The sequence below is a fragment of the Magnolia sinica genome, chromosome 6 (assembly GCF_029962835.1).
Source record: "Magnolia sinica isolate HGM2019 chromosome 6, MsV1, whole genome shotgun sequence".
Classification (NCBI taxonomy): Eukaryota; Viridiplantae; Streptophyta; class Magnoliopsida; order Magnoliales; family Magnoliaceae; genus Magnolia; species Magnolia sinica.
This window is the reverse complement of record NC_080578.1, coordinates 54999895-55021434: the sequence shown is the minus strand read 5'-3', so window position 1 is coordinate 55021434 and position 21540 is coordinate 54999895. Positions and strand designations below refer to the sequence as shown.

General features: G+C 43.5%; 1 protein-coding gene across 8 annotated transcripts in view; it reads right to left on the bottom strand.

Annotated features, from left to right (window-relative positions):
- The window catches only part of LOC131248771 (light-mediated development protein DET1), a 96691-nt gene that overhangs the window by 73371 nt on the left and 1780 nt on the right, over window positions 1-21540 (bottom strand). For all 8 annotated transcript variants that reach the window (XR_009172444.1, XM_058249218.1, XM_058249222.1 and 5 more), the window contains exons 2-3: window positions 540-967; window positions 161-389 (exon numbers count right to left, since the gene is read on the bottom strand). Coding sequence is in view for 7 of the 8 variants with exons in the window: in XM_058249218.1 (XP_058105201.1) it covers window positions 161-389; window positions 540-967 (657 nt within the window). In the remaining variant the exon portion in view is untranslated. The remainder of the gene's footprint in view (window positions 1-160; window positions 390-539; window positions 968-21540) is intronic.

The following is a 21540-nucleotide window of genomic DNA, read 5'->3' as shown; positions in this document are numbered from 1 at the left end:
TGTTAAAATTCATGCGTCAACAAGTGCAAAGATCATAAAAAAGGAAGAATAATCAACCAATCTAATGTTTTACTGAAGAAAGACCAAAGCCCTTTGGACTTTAATATATTTCCTCGAGGCCAAAAAGTAAACCTCATCAGATAAGAATTGCTTTACTTGCCTGAGCATGGGAATTGAGGAAAAGTTCATCATCTTCTCGACAAAATGCCCCAATTACTCTTACATCAACAAGATTCCCGGAGCCTCGAATTTGGAGGATATGTATCTTTTGGTAGCGAAGAGACATGATAGACAATAGATCATCATACAAGAAAACCCCCGTGCTATGGGCCAAATTGACAAAATCATTACAGAAAACCTTCTCATCCAATATAATTCCGTCCTCCAATCTGATAGCGGCAGGAAAAAAAAAATCAGCCAAACGAGAAGTAGCACCCAATAGAAAGCTTTCAAAACTTAATCTCAAACTACTAAGAGATGTTCCAAATATTGCAAACAAAATCATGCATGCTCGTGAAAATGCATCTCCTCAAACAAACCTCACAAGGTGAAAAGTAATCTTTTCTATTGATGGGACCCCATCAATTGCTCCTCCAGTAGCAGGTGCATCCTGAATTTGCACGGTTGAAGTTGCAAACAAGCCAAACTGGTTGCTCTCCACGTACAGAAAGAAGTCCTTGCAAATAAGCTCATTGCTGGATGCAAGCGATACACAGTAGAGCTGAGTGAAGAAGCTATCAAACCTCTTTGCTTTGGGCGGCAGGTCATGAGAATGACAATTCTCTTCCTTGCATGAAAATGACAGCCATGTCGGTCTATATACAATCAGATCCTGATGATTCCTGCTGATACTTATGAGGTACTGACCATCATCTGTGAACTTGCGGAAAGAATGGTCTGGGCAGTCAACATTATAAATGGTACAATTTGGAACCAAATTCTCATAGAATTGCCTTGCACAGTGAACCTGTCATCATCATAAATAGAAGTAACATCCCGTGTGGAGTTTAGAATATATACTTCATCATCAAATACTTTTATAACTTCAAGAACAGTACATGATTCCATAGATGACATGATAAATAATTCTGTGGATGGCAGATAAATTAAAGGGATAGGGCCTTGCACCAACATGCTGCAACATGGGTCAATGTATCCCATTTGATTCCTGGGGTGACATCCGAGCCACACATCGGGTGGACTGCTCCATGTAGATGACCTTGCACAGTAATCAATCTGGTCTACTTATCAGGTGGACCGTGGCCATGCGTTTATGTTGAATGCGGACCAATGCAATTCCTTATAAATCAATCACTAGTCTTTTACATGCATGGCTCATGTAGTGAGTCAACCCAGCCTTGATTTCTGGGCTAGGTCATTTACATAGTGAGGCCCACCAGAAACATGGATTGGAAGCCTACACAAATGCAGCTGCATGTGTAGGTGTCTGTGGGCTTTTTTTCTCCTTTTGTCTCTATGATGAATAAAATGTCCAGAAATCTTTCAAAAACTATAAGTTTGCTATCACATTGGTCAAAAGATTCCCAAGTCCGACTCCATGGAGTTCTTCGAAAACTCAGTAACTCAGTCAAACTTTCAAAAGATCAGTTGAAACTACCAACTCGAGCTTAACCTTTTATATGTGTGGACACTCCATGCTTACCAGTTTGTCTAGCAATTTACCCCATTTCCCTACTTTGCTTGTTCGCCATTTGGGGCCTGCATGAAACCACCCACTCGAGCTTAACCTTTCATTTGTGTGGACACTCCATGCTTACCAGTTTGTCTAGCAAATTTCCCCATTATCCTACTTTGCTTGCTCGTCGTTTGGGGCCTACATGTAATAGTTAAGTTAGGGATCAATACTGGCTGGAAAGGGTTGGCATATGGATGGTATCAATATGACCTCTGCCATGGCTGGTTCTTAGAGCACAGGAAAAGAGGAAGGTTGATGTCCTGTGGGCAGCTAGACAGCTAGACGTAAAAATTTTGCCAATCTACAAATTAAAGGCAGCCCAAATTGCGTGGAGAAAGGCTAAGATGATGGGGACGATGATAGATTGTGCTTTTAAAATGGAGTGTGATTTTCAGAAGCCTAGGTTGGAGCAGGATGGCAAAAGGTAGTGATGTTACTCATGCACCGTGCATGGAGTAGGACATATGACGCAAGGCAACTAACCATTTGCTCTAAAAGCTCGAACTGATAGAGTGCGGCGAATCAATCCCTTTATCTCATAGCCCAGGCCCCACATCCCATGGGTTAGGTCCTCGGCCAAACCCCCCTCGTGGGCCCTACATCACGTGTTCCGCCTCACACGGGCCGCCCACCCCGAGTGTGCCCCTACATCCGACAAGCCACCCCACTCAACCCTGGTGTGAAAATGCCACTGCATTAACATATGGCATAGGCGAAAAATCTCAAGAATATCCTCGTCTTTTTTCGTTGCCAGCAAGGTCTCTCAGATTTTTAGCGATACGGGTAGTCAAGGGGTGTGGTGTCCACACTTTCCAGGGTCCTCTCCGAAGAGGAAATAGCAGACTTTGCATCTTTGTTAATCAATTTGAGAGATAGGCACAATGGGGTGTTTTTGGTCAAATCATTCAATGCCAGCCCAATAAGGTCCACTCAAGTACACTAAGATCCTTATTCAAAGTCCCTTTGGAGCATTCTAGGGTTCATTGGAAGAGGTAGGGTGTGGACCATTAATCATTTGAAGCAAGAACTGGACTACCTCCAATGTTTGCATCCTTTGCTTGCAGGACAACGAATCAATCGAGCATCTATTCATGCACTTTGATGTCATTTCAGGTATTTGGTGGCAATTCCTGCAGCTTTTCAACCTCATATAGGTGATGCCAGGCACATCTCAATTTATTTTCAGAGGGATTATGTTTGGACTTCAGAGGCTACACTTCATGGCTACCTCATGGGTTGTTTGGAAAGAGCAGAAGAAAAGAACTTTCCGCGACTCTTCTAGCTCATGGAAGTTCTCAAATGGGCCCGGAACTGATTTATCTTCTAGGCATTGATTTTGAAAGCTTGTGTCAGTTGTAATCGTTTTTCCTCTACCGGCTCATGGGGGCCTGATTCTTCATTGTTTGCTAGATGATCTCTCATCATCCCTGTTTTGTTTGGCTTTAGTGAGCCTTCGATTTTCTGTTAATATACTGAAGTTGCCATTCAAAAAAAAAAAAGTGTTTATATAGTTAAGGGCAAGGTGAGGAAGGGTGGAATTAGAAATGCATTCAAGGGGAGTAGTACCAATAGGTAATAAGATGAGGGATAGTAGGCTCAGATGGTTTGGCCATTTGCAACGAAGACCAAGAACTGCACCAGTTAGAAGGAGTGACTTGGTTCGAGTTGAAGCTCTAAAAAGGCAAGGGGAAGGCCCAAAAGGATGTGGGTGGAGGTAGTCAAAAAAGATTTGATGTCCTACAATTTAACCAAGTCCTTAATAGTGAAATGCTAGAACAAGATTCATGTAGCAGACTTTAACTAATTGGGACACAACTTAGATAATGATGATGACGATGACAATGACGATCATGATGATTTTATTTAGTTAAGGGATCACAACTTTGGTGAATTTAATTCTTCTCTTTAGTGATAAGAAATTTCACGCTAAGCGGTTTGCTCAGCAATTGACCCTCCATTACCCTACTTTACCTACTCATGGGTAACAATTGGGTCTGAGAACCAATATTAGGTGGGATTGTGTTAGCATGTGAGTGGTATCAATGGCCAATTCGAAGATCCCAGGCGAAAAAAGAAGGTCCATATCTAGTGTGCAATTGATCACATAACTTTCGGCATGATTGTGCTTGGTTGTGCTCTAGGTAAAGGAGGAAGGGTGAGATTAGTGAGTAGCTAATTCTTAAATTTTTAACATGATTGCGCATATTTGATCCATTGAAACCTTGCCAAATATCAAACATGGAGAAGCTGCAACCTGCAGGTGATATTAAGGTGGGTTAAAACTATAAAGACAAAACTAAATTCCTTTCCAGCAAATTTTACATTAATCCTTGGTGGCTGAATATGCCTGTGTAAAAGGGGCCTGATGCGGACATCACACCACCACTCCGTACATATCAAAGACGTATCCGTCGACAGGCTACATCGGCAGTTTCACTTTGGCTAGGCGACTAATGGTGATCACTAGTGGTCATTGGCGAGCATTATAAAAGCATGGATGGCATGGATCATATTTGGAGATCATCTCACCATTTGATGGGGACATCACGGGCACACGCACACCCCCCTACGCACGTACGCAAGGAGGAGGAAGGCCCCACGATCGATCTGGCTTGATGATGACATCCATGGAGGGCCTCGTAGTTAGAGGGTTGTGCTATGGTTCATTGGAGTGGACCCGATCATCATATGGATCCCACCATTAGATCTCATGATCGTGGCTCACTACTCTAAATGATCTAGGACTTTGAGTTGTTATTTTTGTTACTTCGTCTCTAAGTAATAGTCTGCACACATGGCGCGGCTTTTGAGGTATAGGTTTTTCTTATAAATAGGCAACCCCTTGTAGGTTTTTTTTCATTGAAGATTATGAATAAAATTCTACGTTTTCCTGCTTCTCTAATTCTCTGAGTTGTGGAAATCTAACTGGGTGCGAAACCCTCCCTTCTTCGAAGGGCCAACTACCGTGGTGCAAAGCCACACCCATCCCAAATCGCCCCTACCTCCTACCCTCAATATTCATCATCTCCCACAACCATCCATAATCAAATCCACCCCCTTTTGCAATCGATCCTTCCTCTATGGCAGATTTGCAGAATCAGGCCCTCCAGGAAGGCTGATACTTCGGCAGAGCACTATGCACAGACCGAACGCCCGATCGGCCTGAAACTTGGTGGTGGGTGGCCCACCCCTGGCCGACCAACCCCAAGTTGTCCCTTTTTGGGTTCATGGGCCCCACACACGTGCGGGTAGGATCCCACGCACGTGCATTTGGGTCAGATTGTTGTCCACACTTGTGAACTATTTTCAAGTTCTCTCTCTCCTCTAAGCCTCTCCTCTCTCGCCTTAAATCCCTAACTCTAACCCTAGAAAATCATAAATTCCAAGTTTTTTCCACTTTTGCAAACCCTAGGCTTTCCCGAATTGAAACATGTGAATCCCTTGGATTGGGGAATAATCCTTTACAAGAGTGGATGAATCTACTCTCCTTTGAGCATTGTTTGGTCTATAATTCTTAATTGATCCAGCCCTAACATGTGTAGGCTAGGACCCTCGTAAATTCCCCTTGTTGAATGCTTGATCTTATGTGGGATGTGGAATTTTTGTGATTGTTTCTAAATTAGTATGATCTAAAGCCTGAAATCTTGCATATCACGTTTAACTTTCATGTCCTACATCAAATTTGGTATCAGAGCTTAGGTTTTTCATAGGGGATTGCATTGCATGGTTAAGGTTTAGTCTACTCACGTTTATTTTGCAAAAAATCTCACCATATAGGGTTGTTTAGGACCCATCATTCACAACATGGACTGTTGAATTTTTCCGTTGTTAGAAAATCCCCAATTTTCATGGCTAAATTTTCTGTTAACAAATTATTTGGCCATTTACGTTGCTGGAATTTTAGTAGCATTGTATAGTTTCCCTCATATAAAGTCATATAGGATCATTTAGTCTCATTTAGATGCGTATAGTTGCATTAGAGGATCTTTGAGTGAGTGGTTGTATGCCCACACGTACTGGTCGTGGTTTTGGTTTGCACCCTACACTAAACATGGAGCAATTGCAAGAGTCTGTGAACGACCTAACCCGGCAGTTTGAGTCTTTGGGTAGGTGCTTAGAACAACGTATTGACCAACGCTTGGATCAGCTTAATGCGCGTGTTACCCAACTAGAGACCACCATTGAGGAAGATGTTTAATCACAAGAAGATGATCAAGAGGATAGACAAAGGAATGGAGGTGGCCAAAGAAACGGTCAAGGGCACACACCCGTGCACCCTCCCCACGAGGGACATTAGGATCATTATGACCCAAATGCGCAACTCCTTAAGGGAGTTCAAGTAGATGCCCCTACGTTTGATGGTCACTTGGACCCTAAGGCTTTTTTAGATTAGTTGGTGGATATGGACCACTATTTTGAGTGGTATGACATGTCAGATGCTCGTCCAGTCCGATTCGCCAAGATGAAGCTTGTGGGCCAAGCAAAGAGGTTTTGGGCTACTATTGAGCGAAAGAAAGAAAGGTTGAGGAAGCCCCCAATAGTCCGTTAGGGAGAAATGAAAAAATTTGAAGAAAAAGTACCTCCCTTTCTCTTATCACTTAAGGTTGGTTGAGGAATGGCAATCTCTTTAACAAGGTTCCATGAGTGTGGCAGAATACATTGAAAAGTTCGAAGAATACTTGACCCGGTATGAAGTTGATGAGGATCCCGTACTCACTCTTACTCGATTTAAGACGGGCCTCCGATCTGACATTAGGAGAGAGTTGCTCGTCAAGGACAGAGACACTCTTGAACAGTTGTATCAAGTAGTGTTGGAGGTTGAGAAATACCCCAAAGCATCTGTGGGAAGGCGGTTTGAGTTTCGGGATTCTAGCGCTAAGGCCAACCCTTCTGGGGCTAAGCCTAGCACTGGATATCAAAACAAACCTTCCAGTAGTTCTCAGTCTAGGCCCAAGGATGATAAGGGTAAAGGAATTGTCGGGTCTAGCTCGCACAAAAGTGATGTAACTAGGTGTTTTAGATGTCAGGGGTTTGGTCACTTTGCCCACCAGTGCGGCACGAAAGAGGGCACCAAGGTGCTCCTTATTGATGGGCAAGTAGTAGTGCCCCCGGAAAGTAATGGTGAGGAGGAAGAGTATAAGCCAGCAGAGACCCCTAATGATGAGAAAGAGGGAGCGCAAGAGTCTGCGACCCTGGCAGTAGTGTGTTACGCCTTTACCCAAGCAAAGAATACCGACGATTGGCGCCGCAACACGATCTTCTATACCTATGCAAAGTGTGGTGATAAAGAGTTGCAAGATGATCGTGGATAGTGGTAGTTGTGCCAATGTGGTATCAACTGGCACTGTGAGCCGTTTGGGCTTGAAGCTCGAAGCCCATCTCAACCCTATAGAGTGTCTTGGGTTGATGAGACTTCCATTCCAGTCTCGCATCATTGTCTTGTTCCTATTCAGTTTGGATCATATAAAGACACTTTGGTGTGATGTTGTTCCCATGGATGTTGGCCATATTATTTTGGCTAGGCCCTGGCTCTATGACAAAGATGTCACCATATTTGGTCATTCAAATATGTGTACATTCTGGTTTGATGGTAAGAAAGTAAAGCTAAATCCACTTCCACCCAAGAACACGACTGGAAAGGGGTCCACCACAAAGATTGGTGTGAGCGGCTCGAAGGAATTGAAGAGTCGAAGTCCAAGTCTAAGCCTCTTCATATTCTAAATACCAAAGACTTGGAGCGAGAGACTGAATTGGACTCAATGGTGTACGCCCTTGTGGCTAGGGAGAGTGCACCAGAGGCTAGTGTAAAGTTACCCACTAAGGCCATTTCGGTAGTAAATGAGTTCTGTGATGTCTTTCCTGAGGATCTACCGAATGAGCTTCCCCCTATGAGGGATATACAGCATGCCATTGATTTAGTCCTTGGGGCGACTCTACCAAACCTCCCTCATTACAGAATGAACCCAAAGGAGCATGCAAAGTTGAAAAAACAGATTGATAAGCTCTTAGAAAAGGGTTTCATTCGAGAGAGCATAAGCCCGTGTGTCGTGCCCGCCCTTCTTATACCTAAGAAGGATGGCACATGGAGGATGTATGTTGATAGTAGGGCCATCAACAAAATCACGGTCAAGTATTGGTTTCTCATACCACGTCTTAATGACATGTTGGATATGATGGCCAATGCTACTATCTTCTCCAAAATTGGCCTCAAAAGTGGTTATCACCAAATCCGTGTACGCCCTGGTGATGAGTGGAAGACGGCCTTCAAGACGAAGGATGGGCTATACGAGTGGCTAGTCATGCCTTTTGGGCTGACTAATGCCCCCAAGTACTTTCATGCGTGTGGTGTGATGACCCAAGTGTAGAGGCCCTTCATGGGAAAGTTTTTGGTCGTCTACTTTGATGATATCCTGATTTATAGCATGACCAAGGAACAACACCTCAACCATTTTTGGCAAGTTTATGGGATCCTTAGAGTCGAGAAATTGTACGTCAACCTAAAGAAGTATGCGTTTATTTCTAGTAGTGTTATCTTCTTAGGTTTTGTTGTGTCAGCTGAAGGTGTGTCGGCGGATCCCGAGAAGGTCAAAGCCATTGTCAATTGGCCTGAACCCCGCAATATTCACGAGGTGCGCAGCTTTCGCGACTTAGCCACCTTTGATAGGCGGTTCATTCGAGACTTCAGTTCCATTATGGCTCCCATCACGGATTGCATTAAAAAGGGAGAGTTTCAATGGACGAAGGCAGCCTCGAAAGCCTTCAAGGAGATAAAGGTCAGGATGACCGAAGCGCCAGTCACGCGACTTCTACATTTTTTAAAAGTTTTTTAAGTATCATGCGACACATTAGAAGTCGACATAGGAGTACTTAGTCAGGAAGGGCACCCTGTCGCCTTTTTTAGTGAGAAACTAAATGAGGCGAAGCAAGAATACTCTACCTATGACAAAGAATTCTATGCAGTAGTGCAATCACTGCGCCACTGGTGTCATTATCTATTACCGCATGAATTCATCTTGTTCTCAGATCACGAGGCCTTGAGATATTTGAACTCTCAGAAGAATTTAAACCCTAGTCACGCCAAGTGAGTTCAATTCCTTCAAGAATACACTTTTGTGCTTAAGCATAAGGCCGGTGTAGAGAATAAGCATGCCGACGCATTGAGTCGTCAAGTCGCATTACTCAATTCCATGAGTGTCGAAGTTACGGGCCTCGAGCATGTCAAAGAGGACTATTCTGAGTGCCCAAATTTTGGATTTGCATACGCGTCGTTGTTAGAGAGTCCATCAGTAGCAAGCAGTGAGTACTTGATTTTAGACAGATATTTGTTTAGGAGTGATCGCATGTGCATACCGTGCACCTCCCTCCGCGATTTTCTTGTCTGGGAGTTACATTTAGGAGGGGTCGCGGGTCATTTCGGTTAAAACAAAACCATTGCCCTAGTGGAGGATAGGTTCTATTAGCCAAGCCTCAAGCGAGACATGGCCAAAATTATAGGGCAATGTCATACTTGTCAACTGCCAAAGCAGAAAAAGCAAAATACGGGACTATACACACTTTTGCCAGTTCCATTCATCCCTTAGCAGGACATCAATATGGACTTTGTGCTTAAGCTCCCCAAGACTATTCGGAAACACGATTCCATATTTGTTGTCGTGGACCGTTTTTCTAAAATGGTCCACTACGTTCCTCGTTCTAAGACCTCTAACGCATCTCATGTTGCCAAGTTGTTCTTTAGTGAGGTCGTCAAACTTCACAAGTTACCAAAAACCAGTGTCTGACCATGACGTGCGATTCATGAGTTATTTTTGGAAGACATTATGGCATATAATGAATACTAGGCTCCAATTTTCTTCTGCCTACCACCCTCAATCCGATCGTCAAACTGAGGTGGTCAATAGGAGCCTAGGGAGTTTGCTCAGATGTTTAGTGGGGAAGCACCAAGACATGGGACACCAAACTACCTATAGCCAAGTTTGCATTTAATAGTTTTGTTAATAGGTCCATAAGTTTAAGTCCTTTTGAAGTCGTTACTGGTTATAAACCTAGGAAGCCTATTGATCTTGTCCCTATGTCACTGTCTCATAGGCCATCAGAGTCCGCAGAGTCTTTTGCACATAACATCCATTCATTGCATCAAGAAATCAGGAGAAAGATCACTACTAGTAATGAACATTACAAACTTTCTGCAGACCAGCATTAAGGTTTCAAGGAATTCAATATAGAGGACTCTATGATGGTCCGCATCAGGCCAGAGCGATACCCTCAGGGAGTCGTTCGTAAATTACACGCGCATAGCGCTGGACCATTCAAAATTATAAAACAAAACGGTCTCAATGCGTACAGGGTAGATCTTCAACCTTCCAAGGGAATTAGTTCCACATTCAATATGGAAGATCTAGTTGCATTTCAGGGGACCCCTGATACATCGTCCAACCTTTCGCCCAACCATCTTGTTTCCCCATACATTTCCCTTGATCCATGGCCTCTTCCCGACCCTTCTTCCCAGCCTCTACCTCTCATACATACCCTTCCCACACGCAGAGAGGAGATAGAGGATATTCTAGACCTTCAGATAGTATCAACGTCAGACGGCAGGTTTCAAAAGTAACTTGTTAAATGGAAGTCACGCCCAACTTCAGATAGTACGTGGCTCGCTGAGGAAGAGCTTCAACGAATTGATCCTGACATCTTCGAGTGGTTCAGGAGTTTTGTTTCGACAGTAACGAAATCTTCGCAACCGGGGAGAGTTAATGGGGGCATCGCGCCAATACACACGCCCCCTACGCACGTACGCAAGGAGGAGGAAGGCCCCACAATCGATCTGAATCAATGACGACATCCATAGAGGGCCTCGTAGTTAGGTTGTGCTATGGTTCATTGGAGTGGACCCGATCATCATGTGGATCCCACCATTGGATCTCATGATCGTGGCCCACTACCCTAAATAATCTAGAACTTTGAGTTTTACTTATTATCGTTATTAGGAACATCATGAACGGTTTTGAAGGCATTGATTAGTTGTTATTTTTGTTACTTCTTCTCTAAGTAATAATGTGCGCACATGGCGCAGCTTTTGGGGTATAGGGTTTTCTTATAAATAGGCAACCCCTTGTAGGTTTTTTTCATTGAAGAATATGAATAAAATTCTGCATTTACCTACTTCTCTAATTCTTTGAGTCGTGGAAATCTAATTGGGTGCGAAACCCTCCCTTCTTCGAAGGGCTAACTACCGTGGTGCGAAGCCACACTCATCCCAAATCGCCCCCACCTCCTACCCTCAATATTCATGATCTCCCACAACCATCTCATCATCAAATCCACCCCCTTTTGCAATCGATCTTTCCTCTACGGCAGATTTGCAGAATCAGGCCCTCCGGGAGGGCTGATGCTTCAGCGGAGCACCGTGCACAGACCGGACGCCCGATCGGCCTGAAACTTGGTGTGTGGGTGGCCCACCCCTGGCCGACCAACCCCAAGTTGTCCCTTTTTGGGTTCGTGGGCCCCACACACGTGCGGGCGGGATCCCACGCACGTGCGTTTGGGTCAGATTGTTGTCCACACGTGTGGACTATTTTCAGGTTCTCTCTCTCCTCTAATCCTCTCCTCTCTCGCCTTAAATCCCTAACTCTTAACCCTGAAAATTCCTAAATTCCAAGTTTTATTCCACTTTTGCAAACCCTAGGCTTTCTCGAATTGAAACATGTGAATCCCTTGGATTGGGGAATAATCCTTTGCAAGAGTGGATGAATCTACTCTCCTTTAAGCATTATTTGGTCTATAATTTTTAATTGAACCAGCCCTAACATGTGTAGGCTTGGACCCTCACAGATTCCCCTCGTTAAATGCTTGATCTTATGTGGGATGTGGAATTTTTGTGATTGTTTCTAAATTAGTATGATCTAAAGCCTGAAATCTTGCATATCACGTTTAACTTTCATGTCCTACATCACCGTTGATCATGGTCTACATGATTGTCCATCCATTGGATCATCTTGTGTCCCATTATGGGGCCATCCGATGGTTGGATTATGTTGGACCATTTTGTCAATTAGTTCTTTTATGTTACTTGATGATATGGACATTTTAGTTTGTGATTGGACAGTGGACATTTATTTGCTACATAAGATATTTTGGGAGGGTAGATTAGACTTTTTACTTTTTAGGACATAATGGGTATTTTGTTTTTGTTACTAAAGGGTAGAATTGTCATTTCAACAAATTTTTTTCTATAAAATAAAGCAAGAGGGCAGGGGACAACCAACCCTAATTGTGAATTTGGAGAAAATTCTGAGGAGGCCTCGTGAGAGTTCATTTCTTCTTCCTTCATCGTTGTGAAGGCTATATCTTTAAATAGAAGCCTAGAGGGTGTAAAGTCACTCTATCCTTCGTCCATAAGATCCTTCCTCTTCCACTTCATGCTTGATGGATCGTAAGTAGTAGATCCCTTTGAATCTTCAAATCAAAATGTAAGATTTTATCTTTCATTGTCCTCACTTGGATCTTATTTTACTTGATCATAAGGGCCACCTCAACCATCTTCCATTTTTATCGTACCCAACTCATGCATGGATTTCAAACTTTCACCTATTGAACCCGGATTATTCCTATGCTAGTTGGAAGATCTTTATATTCCTTCGGCCCTATTTTCCGAGCATTTTGTTTGGACAAAGGGTTGATGACTGTGATCTGGTCTCCAATAATACCCGTCATCTCTTGGGCTTCACGTTGTTTGCATGTACATCACGCTTAGCTTTGTGATTTTTATATATACCTTTGATTTTATATTAGATTTCAGTTACATAGCGGGATTTGCATCATTCTACATCAAATTTTGGTATCAAAGCTACGTTTAGCATAGGAGTCCTTTTCACACATATCATATGTTCGATTATATTCATCTAGAATAGGTTGTGTCAAGTTTCATGCATAAACATAAAATTCAGCATATGCATCATATCCAATCGAGTCTTGCATTATAATATCTGAAGTTGCAGCACTTTATTGGAATTTACTGCGCAAATCTGAATTTTATTGCAATCTAAAATTTTGTGCATATTTGAATTCCTGCACAAATCTGAATTTTATTGCAATCTGAAAATTCTATGCAAATTTGAATTACCACGTGAATCTGAATTTTATTTCAATCTGAAATTTTTGTGCAAATTTGAATTGTTGCGCAAATCTGAATTTTATTGCAATCTGAAAATTCTGTGCAAAATTGAATTCCTGCGCAATCTGAATCTTATTGCAATCTGAAAATTTTGTGCAAATCTGAAATCTGGCGCAAATCTGATTGTCTATACATACCTGGAATTTCCCTCACAATCAGAAATTGGGGTGCGAACTGGATGTTTCTGCATGCTGCTGAGTATTTCTGTGTACAACAGAAAATTATGCAATTTGCTGAATTTTCTATGTATTGCAGAAGATTCTGCACATTGTTGAACTTTCTACATGCAGCTGAATTTCTGCAACTTGCAGAATTTTCCTCTGCCTAGTTGCTGATTTTGTGCCGTTTCTACCGATCGTGCGATTGTGATTTTCAAATTCGTGTCCTCAATTGTTGTCTAGAAGTCACAGGTGCATTCTAGGTCCCTAATCTTATATGCCCACTAGATCCAGCCGTAGCATTGGACTAAACGGGACCATGAGTCTAGAGCAATTAAATGAAACCCTTAAACTGGTTATGGGACGCCTTGACAAGATCGAAGCCCACAACAAGGCCACAGCAGAGCAGATTATTGCATTGGCGGATCGAGTCACTGCGGTAGAAGTGCCCCATCAGGCAAAACCTAACACTGGGGACGATGCCCATTCACAGGCGGGTGATCAAGTCGACGCACGCATTGGTCATAATGTGGTTCGCCAAGGTAATGGCGGCGCACGTGAGAGGAATGTGGTTCATCAAGTTCCACTCCCACCCGTGGATCAACTTGACCATCATGAACCAGATGAGCGGATCATAAAGAGGGTGAAAATTGAGGCCCATAGCTTCGATGGTCACCTTAACTCAAAAGCCTTCATCGACTGGATGGCAGGCATGGACCACTATTTTGCGTGGTATGATATGTCCGACGACCGGCGGGTGAGGTTTGCAAAGATGAAGCTACAGGGGCAAGCCAAAATGTTCTGGACAATCACGGAGAGGCGGATGAAAAGGGCAGGATAGGCTCCCGTGACTCATTGGGGAGAGATGAAGGAGATCTTAAAGGAGAAGGTTGTACCCTATACATACCGTCAGAGGCTGATGGACCAATAGGTTTCCCTACATCAAGGGACCATGTCTATGGCTGATTACATCGCTAAATTTGAGGAGTTTATGATGCGGTGTGAAAGTGAGGAGAACCCATTAAGCATACTGTCTCGTTTTCGAATGGGCCTCCGATCAGAAATAAGACAAGGTTTCCATCTCTGCCAAATTACTACCCTAGAGTATCAGGCGGCCCAGGAGATTGAGTTGCATTCCCGACCATAGTATGGAGGGAGGTTTGATTCCCATACTTCTTCTGCCAGGACTAATACCCAGGCCAACAAGTCCAATTTAGGGAACCAAACCAAAACCCAGGGGTATCAGCCTAACCCTAGAGATGTGAAAGGAAAGGGCATAGCTGGTCCTAGCTCTAGGGGTAATGACTCCATACAGTGTTATAACTGTCAAGGATTCGGGTATTTTGTAAGTCAATGCCCAAAGGGTAAGACCCTTCTCCTTGACGAGTGTGAAGAGGATGGGGATTAGGGTGATCAGGAAGAAGTGGTGTACCGGCCTGAGACGGTCCCTAGTGATGAGGATTATGATGAGGGAGAGGACACGCAGTTGGTTGTAGTCCGTTGCACCATAGCATGTCCTAAAGTTAACGATGATTGGCGTCGAACTACGATTTTTTTCACCTATGCAAAATGTGGGAATAAGGCTTGTAAGGTGATAGTAGACAGTGGTAGTTGTTCAAATGTTGTCTCCACTGGAGCCGTAGAGTGACTGGGGTTGAAGCCCAAACCCCACCCTCAACCTTTTAAGATGTCTTGGGTCGATGCGACCTCGGTGGCAGTCACCCAACAATGTTTTGTGCCTATTCAGTTTGACCTGTACACTGACTCATTGTGGTGTGACGTCATGCCTATGGATATTGGACACATCATTTTGGGCTGACCTTGGCTTTTTTACCGTGATGTTACAATCCCGGGTCGCTCAAATGTATGTACCTTTGTCCACCAAGGCAAGAAGATTGTATTGGTCCCCTTGCCCCCTAAGGGCCCAAGTGAGAAGAAGAATGAAGGACGATCAAATGGGCCAAAGGAGGGCACGAATTCACAATCTAAGTCTCTTCACGTTATTACCGTTAGAGAATTTGAGCGGGAGACTACGACTAGTTCTGAGGTGTACGCCCTAGTGGCCAAAGAGGCCACCCCAGAGGTCGACGTAGAGAGGCCACAGGAGGCCAGTCCATTGTTAGATGAGTTCAGGGATGTTTTCCCTGAGGATTTACCGGATGCACTCCCACCAATGCGAGACATTCAGCATGCCATTGATCTCATACTAGGGGCCACTCTACCGAACCTTCCCCACTATCGGATGAACCCAGCAGAATGTGTAACGACCTTGGAATTTTTGTGTTAATCTTTCCTTAAGTAGTTGTTTTTGGAGTAATTAGCGCTTTACTCGATTGCTTGTGAAATTCGCATCAATCACTTTAAATTGTATCTGCATGGCTCTAAACGTGTCGATCAGTGAGCGCTACGTTACTCTGAAATCTGGGATCCATCGCTAAATCCAGTTGTTCTGGGGAATTTTTGGAAGATCTGGATCGGACCTGGACCGCGCGTCGAAAGTCCGATGGCGATGATCTTAGGCTGTTGCGGTCACCGAGTTGGGCTTGATCTTCACCTCGAAAATCAAGTCGATCCGATGTTCTGGGTCGATTTGATTGAGTTCGGAGTGAAGAGAACGGTTGGCATTTATTAAGCTTTTATTGAAATCTGAGTCGTGTCGCTTGCGCGACGCTTTTAAGCTATCTGACCGTTGGATTCTTACCCAATTTCACCCTCTGATCAGGATAGTTGGCCCAGGCATATCCTAGTGCTTGTGGACCTGATCGAGTTTCCGTGACCGTTGAATTGAGTGTGGTCCGCCACGGCTGATCTGAAGAGCCGGTCAGTACGAAAACTCAGCCTGACCTAGATCCATGGTCAGTGAGCTTAAGTCCGACCTTTTGTGGTTATAGGCCCATCAAAAGTGCTTCGTTGAATCGAGAAAGGCTTACTTTGGTTATAACCTAAGTATACCTTGTCCCTGGGGTTATTTTCGTCAAGAATAGGCCTATTTATAGTCCTTAAACCCTAGCTCTCTTTTCCATACGATTTTCTCTAACCCTAGCTTGGAAAGAGAGTGGAAAAGAGAGATAAGTTGGTGAATCACCTTGGATTCTTCCTTGTTCTTCTTTATCTTTGAACCTTCACTTTGAATCGTTCTACAACAGGATTGGGAAGCTAAGATACCTTCTTCATATCACCATCCAAACAGTGATCCATACTAGGGTCGTCAATCCTAGACATCTCATACGATCATATATTTGAGGTCGTAACAAAGGGCTCATCACCAATCAATGCACGCCTTTCATGCATTTACTACCACAGATCGGCTCGTCACCTCCTTGCGGTATCCAGGTATACTCGAGGTCACTACAAAGGGCTCGTCACCAATCAATGTAGGCCGACAGCACGAATATAGTGTCCCATACCACCATAATCGGCTCACGAGTTTAGTTGCTCACTGGTCACTACGGGGAGGCTCGTCACCCCAGCGTAGGTCGACAGCTCGACCACGGTGTCCCATACCACCATGTCCGGCTCATGAGTCTTAGCGGATCAAGTACCATAGTTAATAGGATATCACTGGTAAGTTCGGTACCCTAGATTCAAGCAGTAGCGTCCATACATGGTTCACATACTTATCCCTGAATCATATTTGTGTTTTGGCTTAATCTATTCCATGTTTTATGCACTAATACAGTCAACATACATTCATCATTAAATATGTTGCATAAGTGATGTTTTGGAACTCGGGAGCTGAGTTATGCTCGACCCCCGAATTTCAGGGCGTGACAAGTATTGTAACGACCTTGGAATTTTTGTGCTAATCTTTCCTTAAGTAGTTGTTTTTGGGGTAATTAGCGCTTTACTCGATTGCTTGTGAAATTCGCATCAATCACTTTAAATTGTATCTGCATGGCTCTAAACGTGGCTACCAAATCCGCATTCGCCCAGGTGATGAGTAGAAGACAGCCTTCAAGACGAAGGACGGGTTGTATGAGTGGCTAGTCATGCCTTTTGGCTTGACTAATGCCCCGAGTACATTTATGCAAGTGATAACCCAAGTGTTGAGACCTTTCATTGGAAAGTTCCTAGTAGTATATTTCGACGATATTCTCATCTATAGTTCTACTAAGGAAATGCATCTCAACGACTTAAGGCAAGTCTGTGGGATTTTAAGGGCTGAGAAGTTGTGTGCAAACCTTAAGAAGTGCACGTTCATGTCTGATAGGGTTATCTTCTTAGGGTTTGTTGTGTCTAGAGATGGCAAGTCTGCCGATCCTGAGAAAATCAGGGCAATAGTGGAATGGCTTGAACCGCAGAATATTCACGAAGTCCGTAGCTTTCATGGCTTAGCGACTTTTCCTAGATGGTTCATTGGAGGATTCAACCCCATTATGGCTCCCATTATGAACTGCATAAAAAAATGAGAGTTTAAATGGACCAAAGCTGCCTCTAGGGCATTCAAGGAGATCAAGGGCAAGATGACAGAGGCTCTTGTCATGCAACTTCCCGACTTTTCTAAAGTCTTTGAAGTTGCTTATGACGCCTCTAGAGTGGGTAAAGGTGGTGTGCTCAGTCAAGAGGGACATCCCGTTGCATTTTTCAGTGAGAAGTTAAAAAATACAAGGCAACGTTATTCCACCTATGACAAAGAGTTCTATGCGGTAGTGAAATCCTTGCGGCATTGGCGACACTATCTATTATCGCAAAAATTAGTCTTGTTTTCTAATCATGAGGCTTTGCGTTATCTTGGCTCTCAGAAGAAGTTGAACCCCAATCATGCTAAATGGGTTAAATTCTTCAAGAGTACACATTTATGCTCAAGCATAAGGTTGGAGTCGAGAACAAACCCGCAGATGGCCTTAGTCGGAAGGTAGCAACGCTCCAATCCATGCACGTAGAGGTTATGGGGTTTGAGCGTATGAGAGAGTACCTGTCGTGTCCAGACTTTGGAGCCCTGTACGCGTCCCTTGTGGAGGGACAAATTGGGAGCGATCAAAGGTTTGCCTTGAGTGGTGGGTATTTGTTTAGAGGCGATAGGCTCTGTATACCTCGCACTTCCCTCCAAGATTTTTTAGTTTGGGAGTTACATGCGAGAGGGATCGTAGGTCATTTTGGTCGTGACAAAACCATCGCCCTTGTGGAGGATCGTTTCTATTGGCCAAGTCTCAAGCAAGACGTGGCTAGGATCAGGGCGATGTCGTACTTATCACCTGGCAAAGTAGAAGAAGCTGAACACATGATTATATACACATTTGTCAGTACCACATGCTCCGTGGCAAGACATTAGGGCCTATTTGGCCGGGCAGATTGGATGGGATTGGATGGTATTAGAGAGAGTGGATTGCACAGATTTCAAGGTAATGATAGCTGCGTCAGTGGATTGGTGCAAGATCTATGGGATTGCTATATCCCGGGATTGTTATATCGGGTTTGTTTGGCACACTCGGCCAATCTCGGGATTAAACCTTCCAATCCCTTTCAATCCCTCGAACCAAACACGTCCCAGGAAATTTTGAAGGGATTAGAGGGGATTGGATGGGATTTAAAGGTAATGATGATGATGTCAGTGGATTGTCTTAAGATCCATGGGATTGCTATATCCCGAGATCAGGATCCCGTGTCTGTTTGGCACGCCTGGCCAATCCCGGGATCTATCTTCCAATCTGCCCGGATGGGATTTAAAGGTAATGATGATGATGTCAGTGGATTGTCTTAAGATCCATGGGATTGCTATATCCCGAGATCAGGATCCCGTGTTTGTTTGGCACGCCTGGCCAATCCCGGGATCTATCTTCCAATCTGCCCGGCCAAACAGGCCCTTAGTATGGATTTCATGCTCAGACTACCACGGACTATCAGGAAGTGTGACCGATTTTCAAAGATGGCCCATTTCATTCCATGCTTAAAAACGTCTAACGCCTCTCATGTTGCCAAGATTTTTTTTGACGAGGTCGTTCATTTACGTGGGTTGTCTACGACCATAGTGTCTGACCGGGATGTAAAGTTTATCAATTACTTTTGGAAGACACTATGGCACATTATGGGCACACGACTCTTGTTTTCGTTAGCCTATCATCCACAGACTGATGGGCAGAGAGAGGTCATGAATCGTAGTTTGGGGAATTTGTTGCGGTGTCTGGTAGGTGAGCACACTAGGACATGGGATGTAGTCTTATTCGTGGTAGAGTTTGCATATAATTCATCAATCAATAGGTCTATAGGCATGAGTCCATTCGAGGTCGTCGATAGCTACACACCTAGGAAGCCTGTAGATCTTATTCCCATGTCAGTATCTCGTCATCCTTCTGAGTTAGCATCATCATTTCCTCATTTCATTCATGAGTTGCATGCTAAGATTAGACGTAGGATCAATGCGAGTAATGAAAATTACAAACTATATGTTGATTCACATCGCATACAGTGTGAGTTCGATGTCGGTGACTATGTGATGATCAAACTTAGCCCCGAACAGTTTCCTTCAGGTACCATTAAGAAATTACAAGCACGCAGTGCAGGACCTTACAAAATCCTTAAGAGAATAGGTCCCAATGCTTACATGATAGATCTTTCATTGGACATGGGTATCAGTTCGTGTAATGTGGAAGATTTGGTGCCTTGCCCAAATCCTCACTTCAATTCCCTTATTGACCCTCACCTTGTCTCATATCCCCACTATGATTCTTAGCCCCATTATCCCCATTCTAACCCACATTCCCAGCCTCTACCACATATTCCATTAGCACCGAAACAAAAGGAGAAAGTAGAGACGATTTTGGATGAGCAAGTGGTTTCCACTCGCCATGGTGGATATCAGAAGTTTCTAATCAAATGGAAGAATCGACCTACATCTGACAGCACTTGGGTTACAGAGACTGAACTACAGCAGATAGATCCAAATATTCTCGAGCAGTACCGGAGCTTTATTCGCCTGAGGCGAATTCTTCCCACCCGGGGAGAACTGATGCGGACATCACTCCACCACTCCATACATATCAGAGACGTAGGCATCGACAGGCTACATCAACAGTTTCACTTTGGCTAGGCGACTAATGGTGATCACCAGTGGTCATCGACGATTATTAGAAAAGCATGGATGGCATGGATCATATTTAGAGATCATCTCACCGTTGATCATGGTCTACATGATTGTCCATCCATTGGATCGTCTTGTGTCCCATCATGGGGCCATCCGATGGTTGGATTATGTTGGACCATTTTGTCAGTTAGTTCTTTTATGTTACTTGATGATATGGACATTTTAGTTTGTGATTGAACAATAGACATTTATTTGCTACATAAGATATTTTGAGAGGTTAGATTAAGCTTTTTACTTTTTAGGACATAATGGGTATTTTGCTTTTATTACTAAAGGAGTAGAATTGTCATTTCAATAAATTTTTACTATAAAATAAAGCACGAGGGCAAGGGACGACCAACCCTAATTGTGAATTTGGAGAAAATTCTGAGGAGGCCTCGTGAGAGTTCTTTTCTTCTTCCTTCATCGTTATGAAGGCTAGATTTTTGGATAGAAGCCTAGAGGGTGTAAAGTCACTCTATCCTTCGTCCCTAAGATCCTTCCTCTTCCACTTCATGCTTGATGGATTGTAGGTGGTAGATCCCTTTGAATCTTCAAATCCTAAGGTAAGATTTTATCTTTCATTGTCCTTAATTGGATCTTATTTTTCATTTTTTCTTGATCGTAAGGGTCACCTCAACTATCTTCCATTATTATCGGACCCAACTCATGCATGTATCTCAAACTTTCACCTATTAAAACCGGATTATTCCTATGCTAGTTGGAAGATCTTTATCTTCCTTCGGCCCTATTTTCCGAGTATTTTGTTTGGCCAAAGGGCTGATGACTGTGATTTTGTCTCGAATCATACCCGTCATCTCTTGGGCTTCTCATTGTTTGCGTGTGCATCGCACTTAGCTTGGTGATTTTTATATATACCTTTGATTTTATATTAGATCTCAGTCACATAGCTGGATTTGCATCATTCTACATCAGGACCTTTCCAGCAAAGCTATATAAGATATTAAGGTAAAGTCCTTTAGACACGGGTCCGCCTACATGGAAGCTCTCCACTTTCTTCTTTTCCAATTCTATTTCACCTACTCTTTTATCTTTTAAAAAAAATGCAAATATAACCAGAATCTCTCACCTTAAAGGTGGTAACTGAATGGGACACATAAAGGCGATTCTATTTGGTGATCAGGTGGACTGCTAGAAAGGAATTCTAGTGGTATTGGCACATGTACCAACACGGTACAGAGATCTACACCCAACTAATGAGTGGCTTGCTTGAATTTTGGGCCAATGCATGTTAGGAGTTTTGACCCATGAATGGCCCAGATCCTATAGGCATGCAACATCAAAGCATTAAGTGCGCACAAAGATACTCTCTTCATCTCACATAAATGGAGAAAATGACATTCCTCTCTTACAAATCTGACCAACATTAGATCATCCTGATCTTGGGCCATGACACGTACATAGCGGGGGTCACTTGCTGAATGAGTTGCGTGTT